The sequence below is a fragment of the Rhinatrema bivittatum genome, chromosome 5 (genome assembly GCF_901001135.1).
Source record: "Rhinatrema bivittatum chromosome 5, aRhiBiv1.1, whole genome shotgun sequence".
NCBI lineage: Eukaryota > Metazoa > Chordata > Amphibia > Gymnophiona > Rhinatrematidae > Rhinatrema > Rhinatrema bivittatum.
In genome coordinates this window covers 9534931-9556256 of record NC_042619.1, presented here as the reverse complement: position 1 = coordinate 9556256, position 21326 = coordinate 9534931, and the positions used below count along the sequence as shown (strand labels likewise).

At 47.2% G+C, this 21326-nt stretch overlaps 1 protein-coding gene and 1 pseudogene across 4 annotated transcripts in view; both read left to right on the top strand.

The window, feature by feature from the left end:
* Positions 1–19545, top strand: part of LOC115091778 (gastrula zinc finger protein XlCGF8.2DB-like) — a 41520-nt gene extending 21975 nt beyond the window's left edge. Inside the window, exons 1-4 of one of the 4 annotated variants that reach the window (XM_029601986.1) lie at positions 6373–6501; positions 7385–7511; positions 17822–17935; positions 18549–19545. In XM_029601986.1, the coding sequence (XP_029457846.1) occupies positions 6478–6501; positions 7385–7511; positions 17822–17935; positions 18549–19504 (1221 nt within the window). In that variant the 5' untranslated portion in view covers positions 6373–6477 and the 3' untranslated portion in view covers positions 19505–19545. Of the gene's footprint in view, positions 1–6372; positions 6502–7384; positions 7512–14849; positions 17604–17821; positions 17936–18548 lie in introns of those variants that run through there. The other 3 variants (XM_029601985.1, XM_029601987.1, XM_029601988.1) reach the window with 3 other exon arrangements.
* Positions 19546–19877: 332 nt separating this feature from the next.
* On the top strand, positions 19878–21076 carry LOC115091780 (annotated as a pseudogene).
* The last annotated feature ends 250 nt before the right edge of the window (positions 21077–21326 follow it).

Genomic DNA, 21326 nt, shown 5'->3' with positions numbered 1-21326 from the left:
GACACAAGCTCTCACTTAGGCACCCATTCACACCCACAGACACAAGCTCTCACTTAGGCACCCATTCACACCCACAGACACAAGCTCTCACTTAGGCACCCATTCACACCCACAGACACAAGCTCTCACTTAGGCACCCATTCACACCCACAGACACAAGCTCTCACTTAGGCACCCATTCACACCCACAAACACAAGCTCTCACTTAGGCACCCATTCACACCCACAGACACAAGCTCTCACTTAGGCACCCATTCACACCCACAGACACAAGCTCTCACTTAGGCACCCATTCACACCCCACAGACACAAGCTCTCACCCAAGCACCCATTCACACCAGCTCTCACCCTGGCACCCATTTACACCCATACACACAAGCTTTCACCCAGGCATTCATTCACACCCCAGACCAACCAGCTCTCACCCAGGCACCCATTCACACCCCAGACACACAAGCTCTCACCCAGGAACTCATTCACACCCCAGACACACAAGCTCTCACCCAGACACCCATTCACACCTCAGACACACAAGCTCTCACCCAGACACCCATTCACACCCCAGACACACAAGTTCTCACCCAGGCACTCATTCACACACAGACACAACAGCTCTCACCAAAACTTATTCTTCCTTCACTGCAGGGTTGGGCTCCAGTTCTGCCGCAGCTTTACTCCGGTAGGCCTTCTTTTTGTGTCACCACGGGAATGGGCTCCAGTGGTGGCCTCGGTCGGGGTTGGGTTTTCTTTTCGCTGCCACGGGCTGTGGAGGCCTTGCTTGGTCGGGGTCGGGTTTCCTCTTCGCCGCCATGGGAATGGGCTCCCATGGCGGCCTTGCTTTGTTGGGGTCGGATTTCCTCTTCACCGCCATGGGAATGGGCTCCCTTGGCGGCCTTGCTTCGTCGGAGTTCAACACTTCTATTCCTCCCACCCCACCCCCGGGCATTCTGATGCCTGCCTCACTGGCCAATCAAAGGCTTCCTCCCTTCTTCATACTCCCACTGGCAGGTAGAAGGGAGGAGTTTTCCGATTGGCCTGTGCGGGGGCAGGCAGAATGAAGGAGGCTTCCCATTGGGCAATGGGGGTAGGAAGAAAGGAGGCTTCCAATTGGCCCACGGGGGCTGGAAAAAGGGAGAAGGAAAGTACAACGGGGCAGTGGGACACCGGGAGACGTGACACACCTGCCGGTGTTTGGCGACACACTAGTGTGTCGTGACACACCGGTTGAGAAGCGCTGCTCTAGAGGATGGAGAAACTCCTCGGGGATTAGAACAGTATAGCACTATGTTATGGTTCTTCCATAGAGATGAACTGCTGGCCCTGATTTCCCAAACCTTGAATATGCTGGGAGTACCTGGGGCAGATTCCATGTCTTAGCCAAGGAAAAAACCCATTTTGGTTTCACTGCGTAAAGCCTCTTATTTTTTCCCTGTGATGGAGGCCATTCAAGAATTGATTGGTCTTGAGTGGAGCACCCCAGAGGCTAGTTTTAAGGAGGTCAGATTTTGGAAGGCCTGTACCCTCTGGATCCGGAGGTGAGAGAGTGTTTATATTTTCTGAAGATGGATGCCCTTGTGTATGCAGTCTCCAAGCAGATGACTATCCCCGTAGAGGAAGGAGAGGCCTTGAAGGATGTACACAAAAGAAGGATTGAAACTATCCTTAGGCAGGCCTTTGAAGCAGTGGCAATGACCTTGCAGATTGCTTCTTGCTGTTCCCTGGTGGCTCATTGTTGTTTGCTTCTCTCCCAAGAGGTCGATGACTCTGGGGTGAAGTCCAAGGCAGCTATAGCTGCCTTAGACTTCTTGGCAGATGGAGGCTGTGATTTGGTCCGCACCTCAGCCAGAAGGGTGGCTTCGGTAATAGTGTCCAGGTGTCAGTTATGGATGAGAAATTGGTTGGCCGATGCGACCTCCAAGGATAACCTCACAAAATTGCCCTTTAAAGGTTCGCTCTTGTTTGGGAGTGAGTTGGAGAAACTGGCCAGTAAGTGGGGCGAATCACCAGTTCCTCCATTACCGTAGGATAAGAACCAGATGCCACGCTCCTTTAGCATGAGAGGTCGTGCTAGGGGATCCAAGCGTTTTCAACCATATAGAGGAGCGTCCTTTCAGAGGACTCGGCCTTTTGGTATGTTTCAGTCCTTTCGTCCCAGACAGCCCAGAAGGGGCGCGGGCTTGGGTAGTGGAACCACCCGAGTTTCCCAATGATGGTTTGCCAACCCACCACCAGGAGCAGGAGATTGGGGGATGCCTCTCTTCTATCAGCGGTGAGTCGAGATCACATCGGATCAATGGGTCCTGGAGGTGATAGGAGAAGGATAAGTGCTGGAGTTTCACAATGTTCCTCGGGATGTGTTCATGGTCTCTCTATAACTCCCTGGAGAAGAAGCAGGCAGTGGAGGGTACATTGGCAAGACTCCTCAGATTGAGGGCTGTGATTCCGGTGCCCGTGACTCAAGAAAATACAAGGTGGTAGTCCATTTATTTCATTGTGCCCAAGGAAGAGGGATCCTTTCATCTCATCCTGGATCTCAAAGGTGTCAACCGTCATCTGCGGGTGATGCATTTTCGCATGGAAATCTTGCACTCGTTGATAATAGCCGTGCAGTTGGGGGAATATCTGACGTCTTTGGAGCTATCTGAGGCATATCTTCACATTCCTATTTGACTAGAGCATCAACACTTTCTGCAGTTTGCAGTTCTGGGATGCCATTATCAGTTTTGGGCACTGCCCTTTGGTCTGATCACCGCTCCCAGGATCTTTTCCAAGGTAATGGTAGTAGTTTCAGCAAAATTGAGAAAGGATTGGATTCTAGTACATCCATATTTGGACGTCTGGCTGATTCGAGCCAAGTCACTGGAAGAGAGGCACCTGGTGGACATCTCTGTTGCAGGAGCTCGGCTGGGTAGTGAACCTGGCCAAGAGCAGTCTTCAGCCTGCACAGCCATTGGAATACCTTGGGGTTCAGTTTGACATGAAGCAGCACAAGGCTTTCCTGCCAGAAGCTTGTATTCAAAAGTTGATAGAATAGCTATGTCCATTGATGAACAATCTGTGCCTGACTGTATAGTACTACCTGCAGGTACTCAGTTTACTTAGTTTAATGGCGGCAAACCTTCAGCCCTCCCTGTTGTCTTGGTGGAACCCGCAATCCCAACTGCAGTGATGACTACAGTCGGATCATCTAAGGAACGAAATTTCCCTAGCAATACTGGACTGGCTAGTACAGCTGACAGATGTGAGCCTCTGTGGTTGGGGAGTTCACTGTAAGGAGCTGACAGCACAAGGGAACTTGGATGCAGAAGAGTCTCTCTGGAACATCCGTTAGCATGTTTGCAGTTCGGTGACAGGCTACAGGGTCTATCGGTCCAGATAATGTTGGACAATGCAACGACTATGCCTTACATAAATCAGCAGGGAGGAATCAAGAGCCATCAAGTGTCGCAGGAAATAAATCAACTTATGGAATGGGCTGAAATGCATCTCCAGATGATCTCAGCTTCGCACATAGCAGGAAAAGACAATGTAAGAGCAGACTTTCTCAGCAGGGAGAGTCTGGACCCAAGAGAATGGGCATTATCAAATGAGGCGTTTCAGCTGATTCTGCTTCGCTGGTGTCTCCCTTTTCTAGACCTGTTAGCAACTTCTCACAATGCGAAAGTTCCACGATTCTTCATTCGTTGGAGAGATGCAAAGTCATTGGGGATCGATGCTTTGGTGCAGATTAGTCCGAAGGAATGGTGGTCTTGCTCAGGAGACTGTGGTATGTGGATCTGCAGCGATTCTTGGTGGAATCGCCCCTTTGGCTTCCGGCACACAGGGATCTGTTGTGGTAGGGTCCTTTTCATCACAAAGATCCGACTCAATTTTGTCTTATGGTATGGCTCTTGAATGGGCTCGCTTGCTGAAACGTGGATACTCAGTGGCAGTGACTTCCACCTTGCTAAGAAAGTTCTCCACTTCCTTGGCCTATATGCGGGATTGGTGAGTGTTTGAGGCCTGGTGTGAGGATCAATGAATTATTCCTGGTTCGGTCAACATCCTGCTCATGTTGGAATTTTTGCAGGATGGCTTGAATAAAGGCTTGGTCCTTAATTCCTTAAAGGTACAAGTAGAGGCTCTCACCTGTTTCAGAGGTCAGGTGAATGGTGGATCCTTGTTGGCTCAGCCTGATGTGGCCCATTTCCTGAAAGGAGTGAAACATCTTCATCCTCCTTTGCGGTTTCTGGTGCCCTTATGGAGTCTTAATTTGGTCTTGGATTTATTAGTGGGTCCTAATTTAGAGTGATGTGTAACCTGACCTTGCAGTTGCTGACTTTGAAAACGGTGTTTTTGTGGCAATTTGTTCTGCACATAGAGTTTCCAAACTGCAGGCCTTGTCCTGCCGGGTGACATCAGGGGCAGTACAGCTGCGTACTGTTCCTTCCTTTTTACTGAAGGTGGTCACTGAGTTTCAGTTGAATCAGTCCATCTCCCTGCCGTCTCTGGACAGAGAGAGAGAGGTAGGAGTATTGTCTGTTGCAACCCTTGGATGTCAAAACAGAAGCTAGAAATAAGCCAGGAGCAGTGCATACCTAAGTAAAAAGGTTGAAAAGTTCAGTTCAGTTACTCACCTTGGAAAAGTGTTAAGGTTGTGTGTTTGATTTGAATAGGTACCATTGTTTGTTAATCAGGAAAGCAATGAGACACTCAGGACTACTGACTGTAGTGTAAATCTCCAAAGGGATTGTTTTGCACTAATTTACCTTAGAAGCACCATATATATTGCAAGGGAAGAGCTCTGTAACCCACAATCCAGTGGGAGCACTGAGAGGAGAGGATCACGTTGCTGGTGGCTGAAAGGAATCAGTAAGTTTTGCTTGGAAATTTTTTTTTGTATTGGGGAGAAGTAAACTATTGGGGTATATTAGTTAGTGTGCTTGTGCTTTTAATAGTCAGTAAGGCAGCTAATAAACAGAGGTTGAACTCTGTCACACAGCTGGTCCATTCACTTGTCCAGATGTCACACCAGATGTCACAAGACTGGAGATCACGCACCCTGGCCAGAAGCTATCATATGGCCTGAGATCATGAGGGCAAAGGGGGGGGGGGGGTCTAGCAGTCTGAAATGAAGAGGAGACCCCATTTTCATGCTCCTGTTTGACTATGTATGAGGTCTTGCATATGCATATCCTGGATTTTAAAAACAGCATGGGAGAGGGGCTCAAGGGTGGTGGTGGTAGATGATCCATTAACACCACCCAAGATAACACCTGAACACCGCACTCTGCCCCTCCCTACAGCCCAGCGGACATGCTTCCGCATACTGGAGGTTACTGCACATTAGAAAGTCTCCTGCTTGCTCCATTGGAGCCCGAGACAGTGGAGATCTTAACATGTGCTGTCATTCCTGGGACATCCGCTGGGAGCTACTGCATCTCTCACAGCTTTGCAAACCAGAGATCTACAATAGTGATACTGATGGAAATCTTCTAAAGTGGGAGAGCTAGCTAGCTACGTTTATTAATACACCCTGCACAAGTCAAAGTATCTGATGTGTTGTGCTCTAAGCTTACCTGAGGCTATTATCAGTACAAAACAATGCAATCAGGGAAACACTAGGGTCAAAGTTCAATACAAAAAAAAATTGCTGCTGTTTCTCCTCTCTCCCCAGGATTATAAAGAGGTTTTCCTGCTCCTTCTTTTGTGGGAAGTCTCGGATTTCCTCTCTCAGCTCTGGGAAATGTGCATCTCTGATCTCTTTGTATTTGCACAGCACAGGAGGAAATGCATTTCTGTTTCTCTTTCTCCAGGGTTGCACTGCAGGCAGATTTGGGCTCCTTGGGGTTTGCAAGTTTCGGTTTTGCCTGCAGCTTTCTGTTTCCAGTCTGTGCTCATTTATCTGATTGGGGGAGGGTCTCCCTGTTTCTTGCATTTGGGGCTGAGGTGAGGTCTCTGCTCCCTGTAGGTTTCTGTGGTAGGATCTGTAGCAGCCCAGCTTGTTCTGCTTCCCAGTCTGCACCTCCCTCCCCACTCCCTTCCCTCTCTGTCATCAGTGAGAACTCCCTCCCCACTCTCCTCCCCCACTGTCATCAGTGAGCACCTCCCTCCCCACTCTCCTCCCCCTCTGTCATCAGGAGCACCTCCCTCCCCACTCTCCTCCCTTTCTGTCATCAGTGAGCACCTTCCCTCCCCACTCTCCTCTCCCTCTGTCATCAGTGGGCAACCTCCTTCTCCTCCCCTACCCCTCTGTCATCAGTGAGCACCTCCTCACCATCTCCTCCCACTCTGTCATCAGTGAGCACCTCCCACCCCACTCCCTCCCCCTCTGTCATCAAGTGAGGCACCGGCAGGAGGAGGAGGGGGGAGGAGCTGCTGTGCTTTGTGTAGGGAAAAGAGCCCGGCAAGGAAGGGAGGAAAGAGACTTTCTCTCCTGCAAGGAGAGGAGCCCCAAGGCGTTTCTAATCTGCTTCAGGGACCCTCAGAGAGAGGAGAATGCCTGCAGGAGCTGCTGCTCAGGTAGGAGACTGCAGGCAGTGCAGAGGCAGACCGGGGCTTTAATAGCACCAGACCAGAAGCTGGGCTTTGGCTCCCTGTGAGAGAAATTGTTACTCAGGATCCAGCACTTGAGATTGCAGGCACTGCAGAGGCAGACCGGGCTTTAATAGCACCAGACCAGAGCTGGGCTTTGGGCTCCCTGTGAGAGAAATTGTTACTCAGGGATCCAGCACTTGAGATTGCAGGCACTGCAGAGGCAGACCGGGCTTTAATAGCACCAGACCAGAGCTGGGCTTTGGGCTCCCTGTGTGAGAAATTGTTACTCAGGGATCCAGCACTTGAGATTGCAGGCAGTGCAGAGGCAGACCGGGCTTTAATAGCACCAGACCCGAGCTGGGCTTTGGGCTCCCTGTGTGAGAAATTGTTACTCAGGGATCCAGCACTTGAGATTGCAGGCAGTGCAGAGGCAGACCGGGCTTTAATAGCACCAGACCCGAGCTGGGCTTTGGGCTCCCTGTGTGAGAAATTGTTACTCAGGGATCCAGCACTTGAGATTGCAGGCACTGCAGAGGCAGACCGGGCTTTAATACCACCCGACCAGAGCTGGGCTTTGGGCTCCCTGGGTGAGAAATTGTTACTCAGGATCCAGCTCTTGTTTCCTTGCTGCTCCTGTGGGTGCAGGCTCAGGATCACCGTGGGCTGATCTTTCTCTGCTCCGTGTTGGCAGCAGCGCTGAATGTCAGCAGGGCAGCTTTAAACTTTGCCCCCTCGGGCAGTTATCAGTACCTGTGAGACCTGTGCCAGGATCTGCGCCTGTGCCCTGCCCCTGGAAGGAGAGACCTGGGGACCAGAAACTGCCCTCTGACATAATGGCAGGCAAAATTTATCCCTATCTGTGTTTCAGGTGCCAGTGACCTTTGAGGACATCGCCGTCTATTTCTCCCAGGAGGAGTGGCAGCGTTTAGAAGAAGGGCAGAAGGAGCTGTACAAGGAGGTGATGAAGGAGAATTATGAGACCCTGAGCTCGCTGGGTAAGGGATCATTTTACAGGTTTATTAGCAGTGAATTCTGAGTGTGAGGGCTCCTGGTGTCACCTGGTGAAAACGTGAGAAAGTGAGCGAGGGCTGCAGGGATCACTTTGCTTCCTGTCACCTGTAACCATGCAGCAGATGCAACATGACCAAGGGGTAAAAAGTAACATGGGGCTGTGTCAGGGGGTTATAGTGAGGGTAGAATGGATGTCACACGGGGCAGTGTCAGGGGTTATAGTGAGGGTAGAATGGATGTCACACGGGGCTGTGTCAGGGGTTATAGTGAGGGTAGAATGGATGTCACAAGGGGCTGTGTCAGGGGTTATAGTGAGGGTAGAATGGTTGTCACACGGGGCTGTGTCAGGGGTTATAGTGAGGGTAGAATGGATGTCACACGGGGCTGTGTCAGGGGTTATAGTGAGGGTAGAATGGATGTCACACGGGGCTGTGTCAGGGGTTATAGTGAGGGTAGAATGGATGTCACACGGGGCTGTGTCAGGGGTTATAGTGAGGGTAGAATGGATGTCACACGGGGCTGTGTCAGGGGTTTATAGTGAGGGTAGAATGGTTGTCACACGGGGCTGTGTCAGGGGTTATAGTGAGGGTAGAATGGATGTCACACGGGGCTGTGTCAGGGGTTATAGTGAGGATAGAATGGATGTCACATGGGGCTGTGTCAGGGGTTATAGTGAGGGTAGAATGGTTGTCACACGGGGCTGTGTCAGGGGTTATAGTGAGGGTAGAATGGATGTCACACGGGGCAGTGTCAGGGGTTACAGTGAGGGTAGAATGGATGTCATACGGGGCTGTGTCAGGGGTTATAGTGAGGGTAGAATGGATGTCACACGGGGCAGTGTCAGGGGTTATAGTGAGGGTAGAATGGATGTCACACGGGGCTGTGTCAGGGGTTACAGTGAGGGTAGAAATGGATGTCACACGGGGCTGTGTCAGGGGTTATAGTGAGGGTAGAATGGATGTCACACGGGGCTGTGTCAGGGGTTATAGTGAGGGTAGAATGGATGTTCACACGGGGCTGTGTCAGGGGTTATAGTGAGGGTAGAATGGATGTCCACACGGGGCTGTGTCAGGGGGTTACAGTGAGGGTAGAATGGATGTCACACGGGGCTGTGTCAGGGGTTATAGTGAGGGTAGAATGGATGTCACACGGGGCAGTGTCAGGGGTTATAGTGAGGGTAGAATGGATGTCACACGGGGCTGTGTCAGGGGTTATAGTGAGGGTAGAATGGATGTCACACGGGGCTGTGTCAGGGGTTATAGTGAGGGTAGAATGGATGTCACACGGGGCTGTGTCAGGGGTTATAGTGAGGGTAGAATGGATGTCACACGGGGCTGTGTCAGGGGGGTTATAGTGAGGGTAGAATGGATGTCAACACGGGGCTGTGTCAGGGGTTATAGTGAGGGTAGAATGGATGTCACACGGGGCTGTGTCAGGGGTTATAGTGAGGGTAGAATGGATGTCACACGGGGCTGTGTCAGGGGGTTACAGTGAGGGTAGAATGGATGTCACACGGGGCTGTGTCAGGGGGTTACAGTGAGGGTAGAATGGATGGTCACATGGGGCTGTGTCAGGGGTTATAGTGAGGGTAGAAATGGATGTCAACCCGGGGCTGTGTCAGGGGTTATAGTGAGGGAGAATGGCTGTTCACATGGGTGCTGTGTCAGGGGTTATAGTGAGGGTAGAATGGATGTCACACGGGGCTGTGTCAGGGGTATATAGTGAGGGTAGAATGGATGTCCACACGGGGCTGTGTCAGGGGTTATATATGTGAGGGTAGAATAATGGATGTCACCACGGGGCAGCTGTATTAGAGGGGGTTTCTAGTGAGGGTAGGAAATGGATAGTCACACGGGGGCTGACCTGTCGGGTTATGTGAGGGTAGAATGGAGTGTCACATGGGGCTGTGTCAGGGGTATAGTGATGGGGGTAGAATGTGATGTCCACATGGGTGGCTGTGTCAGGGGGTTATAGTGAGGTGTAGAATTGATGTCACATGGGGCTGTGTCAGGGAGGGTTATCGTGAGGGGTAGAATGGTGTCACATGGGGGCTGTTCAGGGGGTATAGTGAGGGTAGAATGGGCATGTCACACGGGGCTGTGTCAGGGGTTATAGTGAGGTAGAGGTAGTAGGATAGAATGGATGTCACACGGGGGCTGTGTCAGGGGTTATAGTGAGGGTAGAATGGATGTCACATGGGGCTGTGTCAGGGGTTATAGTGAGGGTAGAATGGATGTCACACGGGGCTGTGTCAGGGGGTTATAGTGAGGGTAGAATGGATGTCACACGGGGCTGTGTCAGGGGGTTATAGTGAGGGTAGAATGGATGTCACATGGGGCTGTGTCAGGGGTTATAGTGAGGGTAGAATGGATGTCACACGGGGCTGTGTCAGGGGTTACAGTGAGGGTAGAATGGATGTCACACGGGGCTGTGTCAGGGGTTATAGTGAGGGTAGAATGGATGTCACACGGGGCTGTGTCAGGGGGTTATAGTGAGGGTAGAATGGATGTCACACGGGGCTGTGTCAGGGGGTTATAGTGAGGGTAGAATGGATGTCACACGGGGCTGTGTCAGGGGTTATAGTGAGGGTTAGAATGGATGTCACACGGGGCTGTGTCAGGGGGTTATAGTGAGGGTAGAATGGATGTCACAGCGGGGCTGTGTCGGGGTTATAGTGAGGGTAGAATGGATGTCACACGGGGCTGTGTCAGGGGTTATAGTGAGGGTAGAATGGATGTCACACGGGGCTGTGTGAGGGGTTATAGTGAGGGTAGAATGGATGTCACACGGGGCTGTGTCAGGGGGTTACAGTGAGGGTAGAATGGATGTCACACGGGGCTGTGTCAGGGGTTATAGTGAGGGTAGAATGGATGTCACACGGGGCTGTGTCAGGGGTTATAATGAGGGTAGAACGGATGTCACACGGGGCTGTGTCAGGGGGTTACAGTGAGGGTAGAATGGATGTCACACGGGCTGTGTCAGGGGTTATAGTGAGGGTAGAATGGATGTCACACGGGGCTGTGTCAGGGGTTATAGTGAGGGTAGAATGGATGTCACACGGGGCTGTGTCAGGGGGTTATAGTGAGGGTAGAATGGATGTCACACGGGGCTGTGTCAGGGGTTACAGTGAGGGTAGAATGGATGTCACACGGGGCTGTGTCAGGGATTATAGTGAGGGTAGAATGGATGTCACACGGGGCTGTGTCAGGGATTATAGTGAGGGTAGAATGGATGTCACACGGGGCTGTGTCAGGGGTTATAGTGAGGGTAGAATGGATGTCACACGGGGCTGTGTCAGGGGTTACAGTGAGGGTAGAATGGATGTCACACGGGGCTGTGTCAGGGGTTATAGTGAGGGTAGAATGGATGTCACATGGGGCTGTGTCAGGGGTTAGAATGAGGGTAGAATGGATGTCACACAGGGCTGTGTCAGGGGGTTATAGTGAGGGTAGAATGGATGTCACACGGGGCTGTGTCAGGGGTTACAGTGAGGGTAGAATGGATGTCACATGGGGCTGTGTCAGGGGGTTATAGTGAGGGTAGAATGGATGTCACACAGGGCTGCTTTCCTCTTTCTGCAATCTTTTGTAGTTTATGAATGCTAATCTTTTTTTTTCTTACCTTTTCTGCTACTTTAGAAAATCATTTCGGCCTTTTTGTCCTCTTTCCTTTGTTTACTTTCCTAACAAATAGGTTAGTTGCCTTTATAGTATCTCTTTTTAATTTTGCTCACTGCTCTTCTATTTCTCTACATTTTCCGATCCTGCTAACGACTTCTGGAGGTTCTCCCCAATTTTATAAAATGTAGTTTTCCTGAAGTCTAGGAAACTTGACTTGGTGGAAGGAGGATAACCAATGGGACAGTGCTAAATCAGGGTCCAAATTATATCGCAATGATAGGGAGGATCAACTTGGTGGGGGTGTGGCACTTTAGAGTCCAACAGGATAAAGATCATACTATTTATTTATTTATTTATTTATTTATTTATTTATTTAAGGTTTTTCTATACCGATCATCGTTGTTGGACATCAAATCAGTTTACAGGCAAGATGGAGTCAGCAACAGTGCTTTACAGTGTAACCAATATAACAATTTTTACAACATAGCTATAATGACATTTTATCAGTTTGCCAGGATCTAAATGCTCAGTAGAATCTATATGGGTAGAAATCCCATGTGTGTTGGGTAAGAGTATAGTGATAGGAGTATACTACCGTCCACCTGGACAAAATGGTCAGACAGATGATGAAATGCTAAGAGAAATCAGTGAAGCAAACCAATTTGGCAGTGCAAATTACCCCAATATTGACTGGGTAAAAGTAACATCAGGACTTGCTAGAGACATAAAGTTCCTGGATGTAATAAATGATTGCTTCATGGAGCAATTGGTTCAGGAACCAACAAGAGAGGAAACTATTTTAGATGAAATTCTTAGTGGAACGCAGGATTTGGTGAGAGAGGTAACGGTGGTGGGGCCACTTGGCAACAGTGATCATAACATGATCAAATTTAAACTAATAACTGGAAGGGGGACAATAAGTAAATCTGCAGCTCTAACACTAAACTTTCAAAAGGGAAACTTTGATAAAATGAGGAAAATAGTTAGAAAAAAACTGAAAGGTGCAGCTGCAAAGGTTAGAAGTGTTGAACAGGCATGGACATTGTTTAAAAATACAATCCTAGAGGCGCAGGCCATATGTATAAGAACATAAGAACATGCCATTCTGGGTCAGACCAAGGGTCCATCAAGCTCAGCATCCTGTTTCTAACGGTGGCCAATCCAGGCCATAAGAACCTGGCAAGTACCCAAAAACTAAGTCTATTCCATGTAACCATTGCTAATGGCAGTGGCTATTCTCTAAGTGAACTTAATTAATAGCAGGTAATGGACTTCTCCTCCAAGAACTTATCCAATCCTTTTTTAAACACAGCTTCACTAACTGCACTAACCACATCCTCTGGCAACAAATTCCAGAGTTTAATTGTGCGTTGAGTAAAAAAGAACTTTGTCCAATTAGTCTTAAATGTGCTACTTGCTAACTTCATGGAGTGCCCCCTAGTCTTTCTACTATCCGAAAGAGTAAATAACCGATTCACATCTACCCGTTCTAGACCTCTCATGATTTTAAACACCTCTATCATATCCCCCCTCAGTCGTCTCTTCTCCAAGCTGAAAAGTCCTAACCTCTTTAGTCTTTCCTCATAGGGGAGTTGTTCCATTCCCCTTATCATTTTGGTTGCCCTTCTCTGTACCTTCTCCATCGCAATTATATCTTTTTTGAGAAAGGTGGAAGGAAGGCAAAACGATTACTGTCCTGGTTAAAATGTGAGGTGAAAGAGGCTATTTTAGCCAAAAAAACATCCTTCAAAAATTGGAAGGATCCATCTGAAGAAAATAGGATAAAACATAAGCATTGTCAATTTAATTGTATAGAAACATAGAAATGGCGGCAGAAGAAGACCAAACGGCCCATCCAGTCTGCCCAGCAAGCTTTCACAGTTATTTTTCTCATACTTATCTGTTACTTTGACCGCTGAGGTCAGGGCCCTTATTGGTAACGTTTTTGGTTCTAATTTCCTTCCACCCCCACCAATGATATAGAGAGCTGTGCTGGAGCTGCATAAAAGTGAAGTATCAAGTCTAATTGGTTAGGGGTAGTAACCGCCACAATAAGCAAGCTACTTCCATGCTTGTTTATCCAGCCTGTGCAATTCAATCCTTGTTGGTAGTTGTCTGAATGTAAATCCTCTTATCTTCATTCCCCCCTGCCGTTGAGGCAGTGAGCTGTGCTATATAGGTATTCAAAGTGAAGTATCAGGCTTAATTGGTTTGGGGTAGTAACCGCCGCAACAAGCAAGCTACTCCCAGGCTTATTTGTGAATGCAAATCCTTTGTCCCACATTTCCTCTTGCCATTGAAGTATAGAGCAATGTTGGAGTTGCATTAACCGTGTGTATGTTTAGTAAGCTAAGTTATTCTAGTGTTTTTCCATTGTACTCTAATGTATTTCTAATTTGCCTATTACTACCCTTCCCTCTTTGGTTCCTCCTCGGTTATCCTGATTACTTACTAGTTAATCCCTCCCGGTTTTATCTGTTTCGTTCGATGTAAATCTCTCGTTTGATTTAAACCGATGTGATATGACTTTACCATGAACGCCGGTATAGAAAAGAATATATATAAATAAATAAATATGTTTATTGAATAAGGATATTAATCACCAGGTAGTAGCCGTCATTCCCGCAAGCCACCCCCATGCCTCTTCTCTTCATTCACATTCTCAAGACTATGGATCCACAGTGTTTATCCCATGCCCCTTTGAAATCCTTCACAGTTTTAGTCTTCATCACTTCCTCCGGAAGGGCATTCCAGGCATCTACCACTCTCTCCATGAAGAAATACTTCCTGACACTGGTTCTGAGTCTTCCTCCCTGGAGTTTTAAATCATGACCCCTGGTTCTGCTGATTTTTTTGCAATGGAAAAGGTTTGTCGTTGACTTTGGATCATTAAAACCTGTCAAGTATCTGAAAGTCTGTATCATGTCACTCCTACTCCTCCTTTCCTCCAGGGTGTACATATTTAGATTCTTCAATCTCTCCTCATAAGGCATTCGATGAAGACCATACACCATTTTGGTCACCCTTCTCTGGACCGCCTCCATCCTCTCTCTGTCCCTTCGGAGATACGGTCTCCAGAACTGAGCACAGTACTTCAGGTGAGGCCTCACCAAGGACCTGTACAAGGGGATAATCACTTCCCTTTTCTTAATCGATATTCCTCTCTCTATGCAGCCCAGCATTCTTCTGGCTTTAGCTATTGCCTTGTCACATTGTTTCGCCGACTTCAGATCGTTATACACTATCACCCCAAGGTCTCTCTCCTGCTCTGTGCACATCAGCCCTTCACACCCCCCCCCAATTGAATACAAACACTAATAAGACAGGTAAAGAGAGAATTTGAAATGAAGTTGGCCATAGAGGCAAAAACTCATAATAAAAACTTTTAAAAATATACCCGAAGTAAGAAACCTGTGAGGGAGTCGGTTGGACCATTAGATGACCGAGGGGTTAAAGGGGCTCTTAGGGAAGATAAGGCCATTGCGGAAAGACTAAATGAATTCTTTGCTTCCGTGTTTACTAATGAGGATGTTGAGGAGATACCAGTTCCGGAGATGGTTTTCAGGGGTGATGAGTCAGACGAACTGAACCAAATCACTGTGAACCTGGAAGATGTAAAAGGCCAGATTGACAAACTAAAGAGTAGCAAATCACCTGGACTGGATGGTATGCATCCTAGGGTACTGAAGGAACTCAAAAATGAAATTTCTGATCTATTAGTTAAAATTTGTAACCTATCATTAAAATCATCCATTGTACCTGAAGACTGGAGGGTGGCCAATGTAACCCCAATATTTAAAAAGGCTCCAGGGCTACGTAAGCTTGTACGTCTGCCTTCATCGTGGGCCACCAATAGAAGCGTTGAAGCATGGCTAGTGTGCGGGCTTGGCCAGGGTGACCAGCCAGTCGAGAATCATGTGCCCACCTTAATAGCTTTTTCCTCATACCTCGAGCCACCATGTTCTTACTGGCTGGTACCTCATGAGTGGCGGTCAAGACCACTTTCTCAGGGCTGATAATGTGGCGAGGTTTGTCGGGCACATCTTCTGGTAGAAATGAGCGTGAGAGGGCATCCGCCTGGACATTCTTCTCCGCAGGATGGTATATGAGCAGAAAGTCGAATTGGTTGAAAAATAATGACCACCTGGCTTGCAGATGATTAAGCCACTGCGCTTGCCGCAGATACTCCAGATTCTTGTGGTCTGTATACACCAATATTTGGTGTTGGGCCCCTTCCAACCATGGACGCCACTCCTCAAAGGCTAGCTTAATAGCTAACAGCTCTTTATCTCCTATTCTATAATTTCTCTCGGCTGGAGTGAAGCACCGAGAGAAAAATGAGCATGGATGAAGAGTGTTGGTGTCGCTGTGCTGGCTTAGCACAGCCCCCACGCCGACATCGGAGGCGTTGACTTTGACGATGAATGGTCGATGAGGGTCAGGGTGGTGAAGACTAGGTTTCTTTAAGAAGGCTGCTTTGAGTGTCTGGAAGGCCGCCATAGCCTCAGGAGACCACTGAGAAGGGTTGGCCCCCTTTCTAGTCATGGCAGTGAGTGGAGCAGTTAAGGTGGAGTAATTTTTAATAAACGTACGACAGTAATTCGTAAAGTTGAGAAATTGGCATAGTGCCTTTAATCCAGTGAGTTGAGGCCAGTCTTGGATGCTCTTGGTCTTTTGAGGGTCAATCTGGAACCCTTCTTTAGAAACGATGTAGCCAACGAAAGGCACAGATTCTTGGTGAAAGGCACACGTCTCAAGCTTTGCGTAAAGGCGGTTGTCACGTAGTCTTCGTAGTAACTTTACCACATCTGCCCGATGTGTCTGAAGGTCTTGAGAGAAGATTAAGATGTCATCTAAATATACCACCACGCACTGGTACAGCAGATCTCGTAGAATTTCATTCGTCATATTTTTTTTTTTTAAATTTATGCGTTTTCATATACATATCAAGGCAATACACTTGATTTGAAATTCTGTGGTACAAAGGCAATTTATAGTTTCACCACTTTGGTAGTCATTATACAGGTAAATTTACCACTCCCAAGTCCTTTATTAGGGGAAGCTAACAAGATCAAACTTACAGGAAATAGTGAAGAAGTTACAAATTAGGCAATGCCGACTATCTACAGGACATTTTATATATTGGGAGGCCCTTCATCCTGTCTTTGACGGTTATCAAACAATGGGGTTAATACAGCTTTGTTTGTCAGAAAAGTAGTCAGTTGGTAAGACTGGAAAAGGACCTATGAAACATTATGCAACTTTACTGTACATTTACAGGGAAACTTAAGTATGAAAAAGCCTCCCAATTCCAAAACCTTAGGTTTCAGGAGCAAGAATTGTTTTCTCCTTTTTTGGGTTTGTTTAGAGAAGTCTGGAAACACCGAGACTCTCATATCCAGATCGATGACGAAAGAATTGCCTAAGGACCCAATCCTTGTCCAATTCCAGTAAAAAGGAAACTAATAACGTTGCAGGCTTTATCGGTTCTTTTTGAGTGGTTTCCAATGAAGCTGATACATCTAGCGGGGAACCAGCAACAGGAGATAATTCATCCACACCATTTATTTGTCCAGAACCTTTTTTCTTGAAAAAGGGAATGTAATATATACGAGAAACAGGTGGAATTAATCTCGCCGAGATCTTTAAACTTTCCATCAGATATTTTCTCCACATTTCTAGTGGGGGAACTGTTGGCCCCCTTGGAAAGTTAATAAAGCGTAGATTCTTTGCCCTGTGTTGATTTTCCAAGTTTTCTAATCCAAATGCCAACGCTTCATTTTCCTTAATCAAATTTTGTTGGAAGTTCATCAGTTTTCCTGTTTCAGCTTTACTTGACTCGCACGTTTCTTTTGCTTCTGCCATCTCTCCCTCCACTTTTTTAATCTGGGGATCCACCATTGTAAAGGAGTTTGAGACTGATTTAAATTGGGTGGTCAAATTTAAATTCAGAGCCTGAATACATCCAGAGTAATGGAAGCAGATCTTACCACTGCTACTGTCTGAAAAGTGGGTTGAGGGACCATTGGTTCTTCCCCTTGCTTTCTTTCTCCGTCAGCAGGTGAAGCCTCCTCCTTTCCTGGTTCCAGGTCCAGCGTTTTACATGACAGTGCTGAGCCCGGCTGCACAACAACCTCTCCATGTTCTCGCTCGGTCAGCCCTCCCTCTGGCAAGCTCAGAGCATGGTGCTTCCGCTGGATTGGAGGGGGGACGCCGCTCCTCCAGGGAGACTGTGATGGACAGCTCTGGGAGCGAAATGGCTTCCTCCGCTTGCCGGCTCTGTTCCAGCGAGCTCACCCCCGGTTGTTGTCCTTCGCGATGAACATGAGTCCCCGAGTCTCTCCCGATGGCAATTGTGCAGGAAAAGCCCGTTCTCTGGCCCTTTTCTTCCTACCAGAATGGGGCATGTTGAGGAAATCAACGACCAGGGTCCAGTCGGCGTCTCACTATCAACAGGTCAGTTTGGCCATCTTGGTTTTCTCACTATGACAAGTTTCTTCAGCCATCTCTGTAACTCCAAATATGCAGTCAGATGTCTCAGCTCTGCTTCATAATTCAGCACAATACATCGCTCACCTTACACAGTCAGCAGCAGAGGCAGAGGTGCAATAAAGCTTCCTTGAGATAATGAGGATTGTGAATATTGAGATTCTCTTATCTCATCCCTGGAACAGGCTCTCTGACTGTCACCCCGGATATTATATCCCACATTGAGCGAGGGGAGGAGCCGTACATCAGGGAGGAGCCGGGATCAGAGGAAGGAGAAAGAGGAGAAAGCAGCTGCTCAGGTGAGTCCAGGAATAAGAGGGACGGGAGTAAAACTGCTGAGATGAGGAGTGGGAGCTGCAGAGTCCCCTTTACAAGCCCCTCTGGGGATCTCTTTAATCACTGACCTGGTTCTGATCTCACTGTGGCCTTCACCCTTCTTTATACTCCCCTCACTCCCAGCTGTCAGCCTTACAAGCTGTGACCCCCTGCGAGCTATTACTCCTCTTTTACCATCATCTCCCCGTTATATCACAACCTTCCCCTCCTATTATTTTACCTAAGGAACCACCTCCTGCTTTTAACACTGCCTTCTCTTTGGTGTCAGCTTGATCCAGTCCTGGCTTTATCCCATTGCATGCATGCTCAGAATAAAGCTCCGTGTGTTTCTGTTTTACTCTGTACAGGAACAGGAAGTGCTTTAGCTGCCTCTCCTGGTCACTGTTTTAGGTCGTGTCCCAGGATCAGAGGTTCTGTGCTGGAGTCAGGAATCTCCCAGTGGGGAATTCTCTCCATCATTAATTGAAAATCCTTTCTTCCCTGCTCACCCTGACCTCCCCTTACATCAGAGCCCTTCACGTCTCTGGGGCGTCTCCAGCAAACAGAATAATGACTTTGTGTTTTCTTTTTATGTAGGAAATGAGGATCCCAGAAACAGTAATCCAGAGAGACATCACCGGGAGCTCACAGAAGATCTGAAAGCAAAGAAAAGCCTCTCAATACAACAAAGAGAAGATGTTTCTTCATGTGCTGACTGGGGAAAAAATTGCATCTCAGAAAAGAAGCAAAATAATTCAACAAGAGACTCAACCACCAATTGTAATGTGTGTGAGGAAAGTGCCTGTAATATCACAGGTACAAGGGAAGAACAGAGAAACCAGAGAACAGAACAACGATGTGCCTGTGATGCACATAAGATTGACCTCAAGGATCCTGTACCTCTGGAATCACAAGAGAAATCACGCACTGAGGAGAGACCGTCTACATCTACAGACTATGGGAAAACCTTCAGTCAGGAGGGAGAGCTAGAGGAACAAGAGAAAACACACACTGGAGAGGGATTCTTTTCATCTGTTGAATGCAGGAATGATTTCAGTAAGAAAGGAAGTCCTGAACATTATAAAATCTATAAAGGAGACAGACCATTTTCATGCACTGAATGTGATAAAAGTTTCATTACAAAATCAAGCCTAACATCTCACCAGAAAATCCATACAGGGGAGAGAGAATTTGCATGTAGTGAGTGTGGTAAAAGCTTCAGTCAGAAGACAAATCTCAAAATTCACAGGAAAATACATACAGGAGAGAGACCTTTTTCATGTACTGAGTGCAGTAAAAGTTTCAGTCAGAAGACAACCCTGACAAACCACCAGAAAATCCATACTGGGGAGAGACCATTTAAATGTACTGAGTGTAGCAAAACCTTTACATGGAAGACAGATCTCCAAAAACACCAGAATATACACACAGGAGAGAGACGCTTTTCATGTCCTGAGTGTAGTAAAAGCTTCAATCAGAAGACAAATCTCACACGTCACCAGAAAATCCATACAGGAGAGAGGAGAACGATTTGCATGTATAGAATGTGGTAAGAGATTCATTCAGAAGGCATATCTCAAAAACACAAGCAAATCACGCAGGGGAGGGACCATTTTCATGTACAGATTGTAGTAAAAGCTTCAATCAGAAAGAAAGCTCAGAATACACCAGAAAATCCACATAAGTGACAGACCATTTTCCTGTACAGATTGTAGTAAAAGCTTCAATCAGAAAAGAAAACTCAGTATACACCAGAAAATCCACACAGGAGAGAGACCATTTGCATGTATAGAATGTGGCAAGAGCTTTATTCAGAAGAAATATCTCACATGTCACCAGAGAATCCACACAGGGGAGAAACCATTTACATGTATGGAATGTGGTAAAAGCTTCAAGCAGAAGGCAAAGCTCAAAATACATCAGAAAGTCCACACAGGGGAGAGACAATTTTCATGTACCATTGTAGTAAAAGCTTCAGTCAGAAGACACATCTCACAAATCATCAGAAAATCCATACTGGAGAGAGACCATATCCATGTACTGAGTGTAGTAAAAGCTTTAGTCAGAAGACAAAGCTCAGAATACACCAGAAAATCCACACTGGGGAGAGACCATTTTTATGTACTGAGTGTGGCAAAAACTTCAATCAGAAGACACATCTCACACTTCACCAAAAAATCCACACAGGGGAAAGACCATTTGTATGTACAGAATGTGGCAAGAGGTTCAATCAGAAGAAATATCTCACGACTCACCAGAGAATCCACACAGGGGAGAAACCATTTACATGTATGGACTGTGGTTAAAAGCTTTAATCAGAAGACAGGCCTTTCAAATCACCAGAAAATCCACACAGGGGAGAGACAATTTTCATGTACTGAGTGTAGGAGAAGCTTCAATCGGAAACAACATCTCACAAATCACCAGAGACTCCACACAGGGGAGAGACCATTTGCATGTATTGAATGTGGTAAAAGCTTCAATCAGAAGACAACTCTCACAAATCACCTGAAAATTCACACTGGGGAGAGACCATTTTTATGTATGGAGTGTAATAAAAGTTTTATACGGAAGTCACATCTCACGGATCACCAGAAAATGCACATTGGGGAGAGACCTTTTTTTCATGTATGGAATGTGGTAAAAGCTTTAATCAGATAATAGACCTTTTATATCATCAAAAAATCTACACTGGGGATAGATTATAGTTATGGACTGCATATGGTAAAAGCTTCAATTGAAAGACCAACTTCAGAAATCACTGGAAAATTCACAATGGAAAGAGATAATTTTATATGCTGAATATAGTAAAATCTTTAGTCAAAAGACAAGCTTTACAATCACAAGAAAATTTGTGTTATCACATGTGTTTTTAGTGGATCCTTGGGTGCTGTGAAGATGACCACGCCCAAGGGGAGGAGCCCCGGAGGAGCACACAGCACTGGGCTAGACCTCTATACACAAAACACCGGAATTTGAACTCTTTATTTATACAGCTTGGAGATAGCCACAGGTGGCAGTTGGTGAGTTGTAGTCTCAGGGACCTCGCCAGAGGGAGCCCTTCTCTCCTTGGTGATGTCAGGAGGTTCCGCAGCAAAGGTTACTGTGGAGAGACAGATGAGATATTAAAGTACTCACTCGGTGTTAGCTGTTATGATGCGATTCCACCAGATAGTTTGTTGTAGGTACAGGCACTGAGGCAGGGAGAGCAGCCCTCGAAGAGCGAGTACCTGTCCCTGAATGGCACCTGAAAATAGAACAGAGGGCCCCTGAGGAGCGGTACCCAAGTTAGTAGCAAACCCAAAGGGCAGAAGGAAAGCTTCCTGCAAGCAGCAGGGAAGTGGCAGAGTAGCGCAGAGGGAAACAGTACGTGAC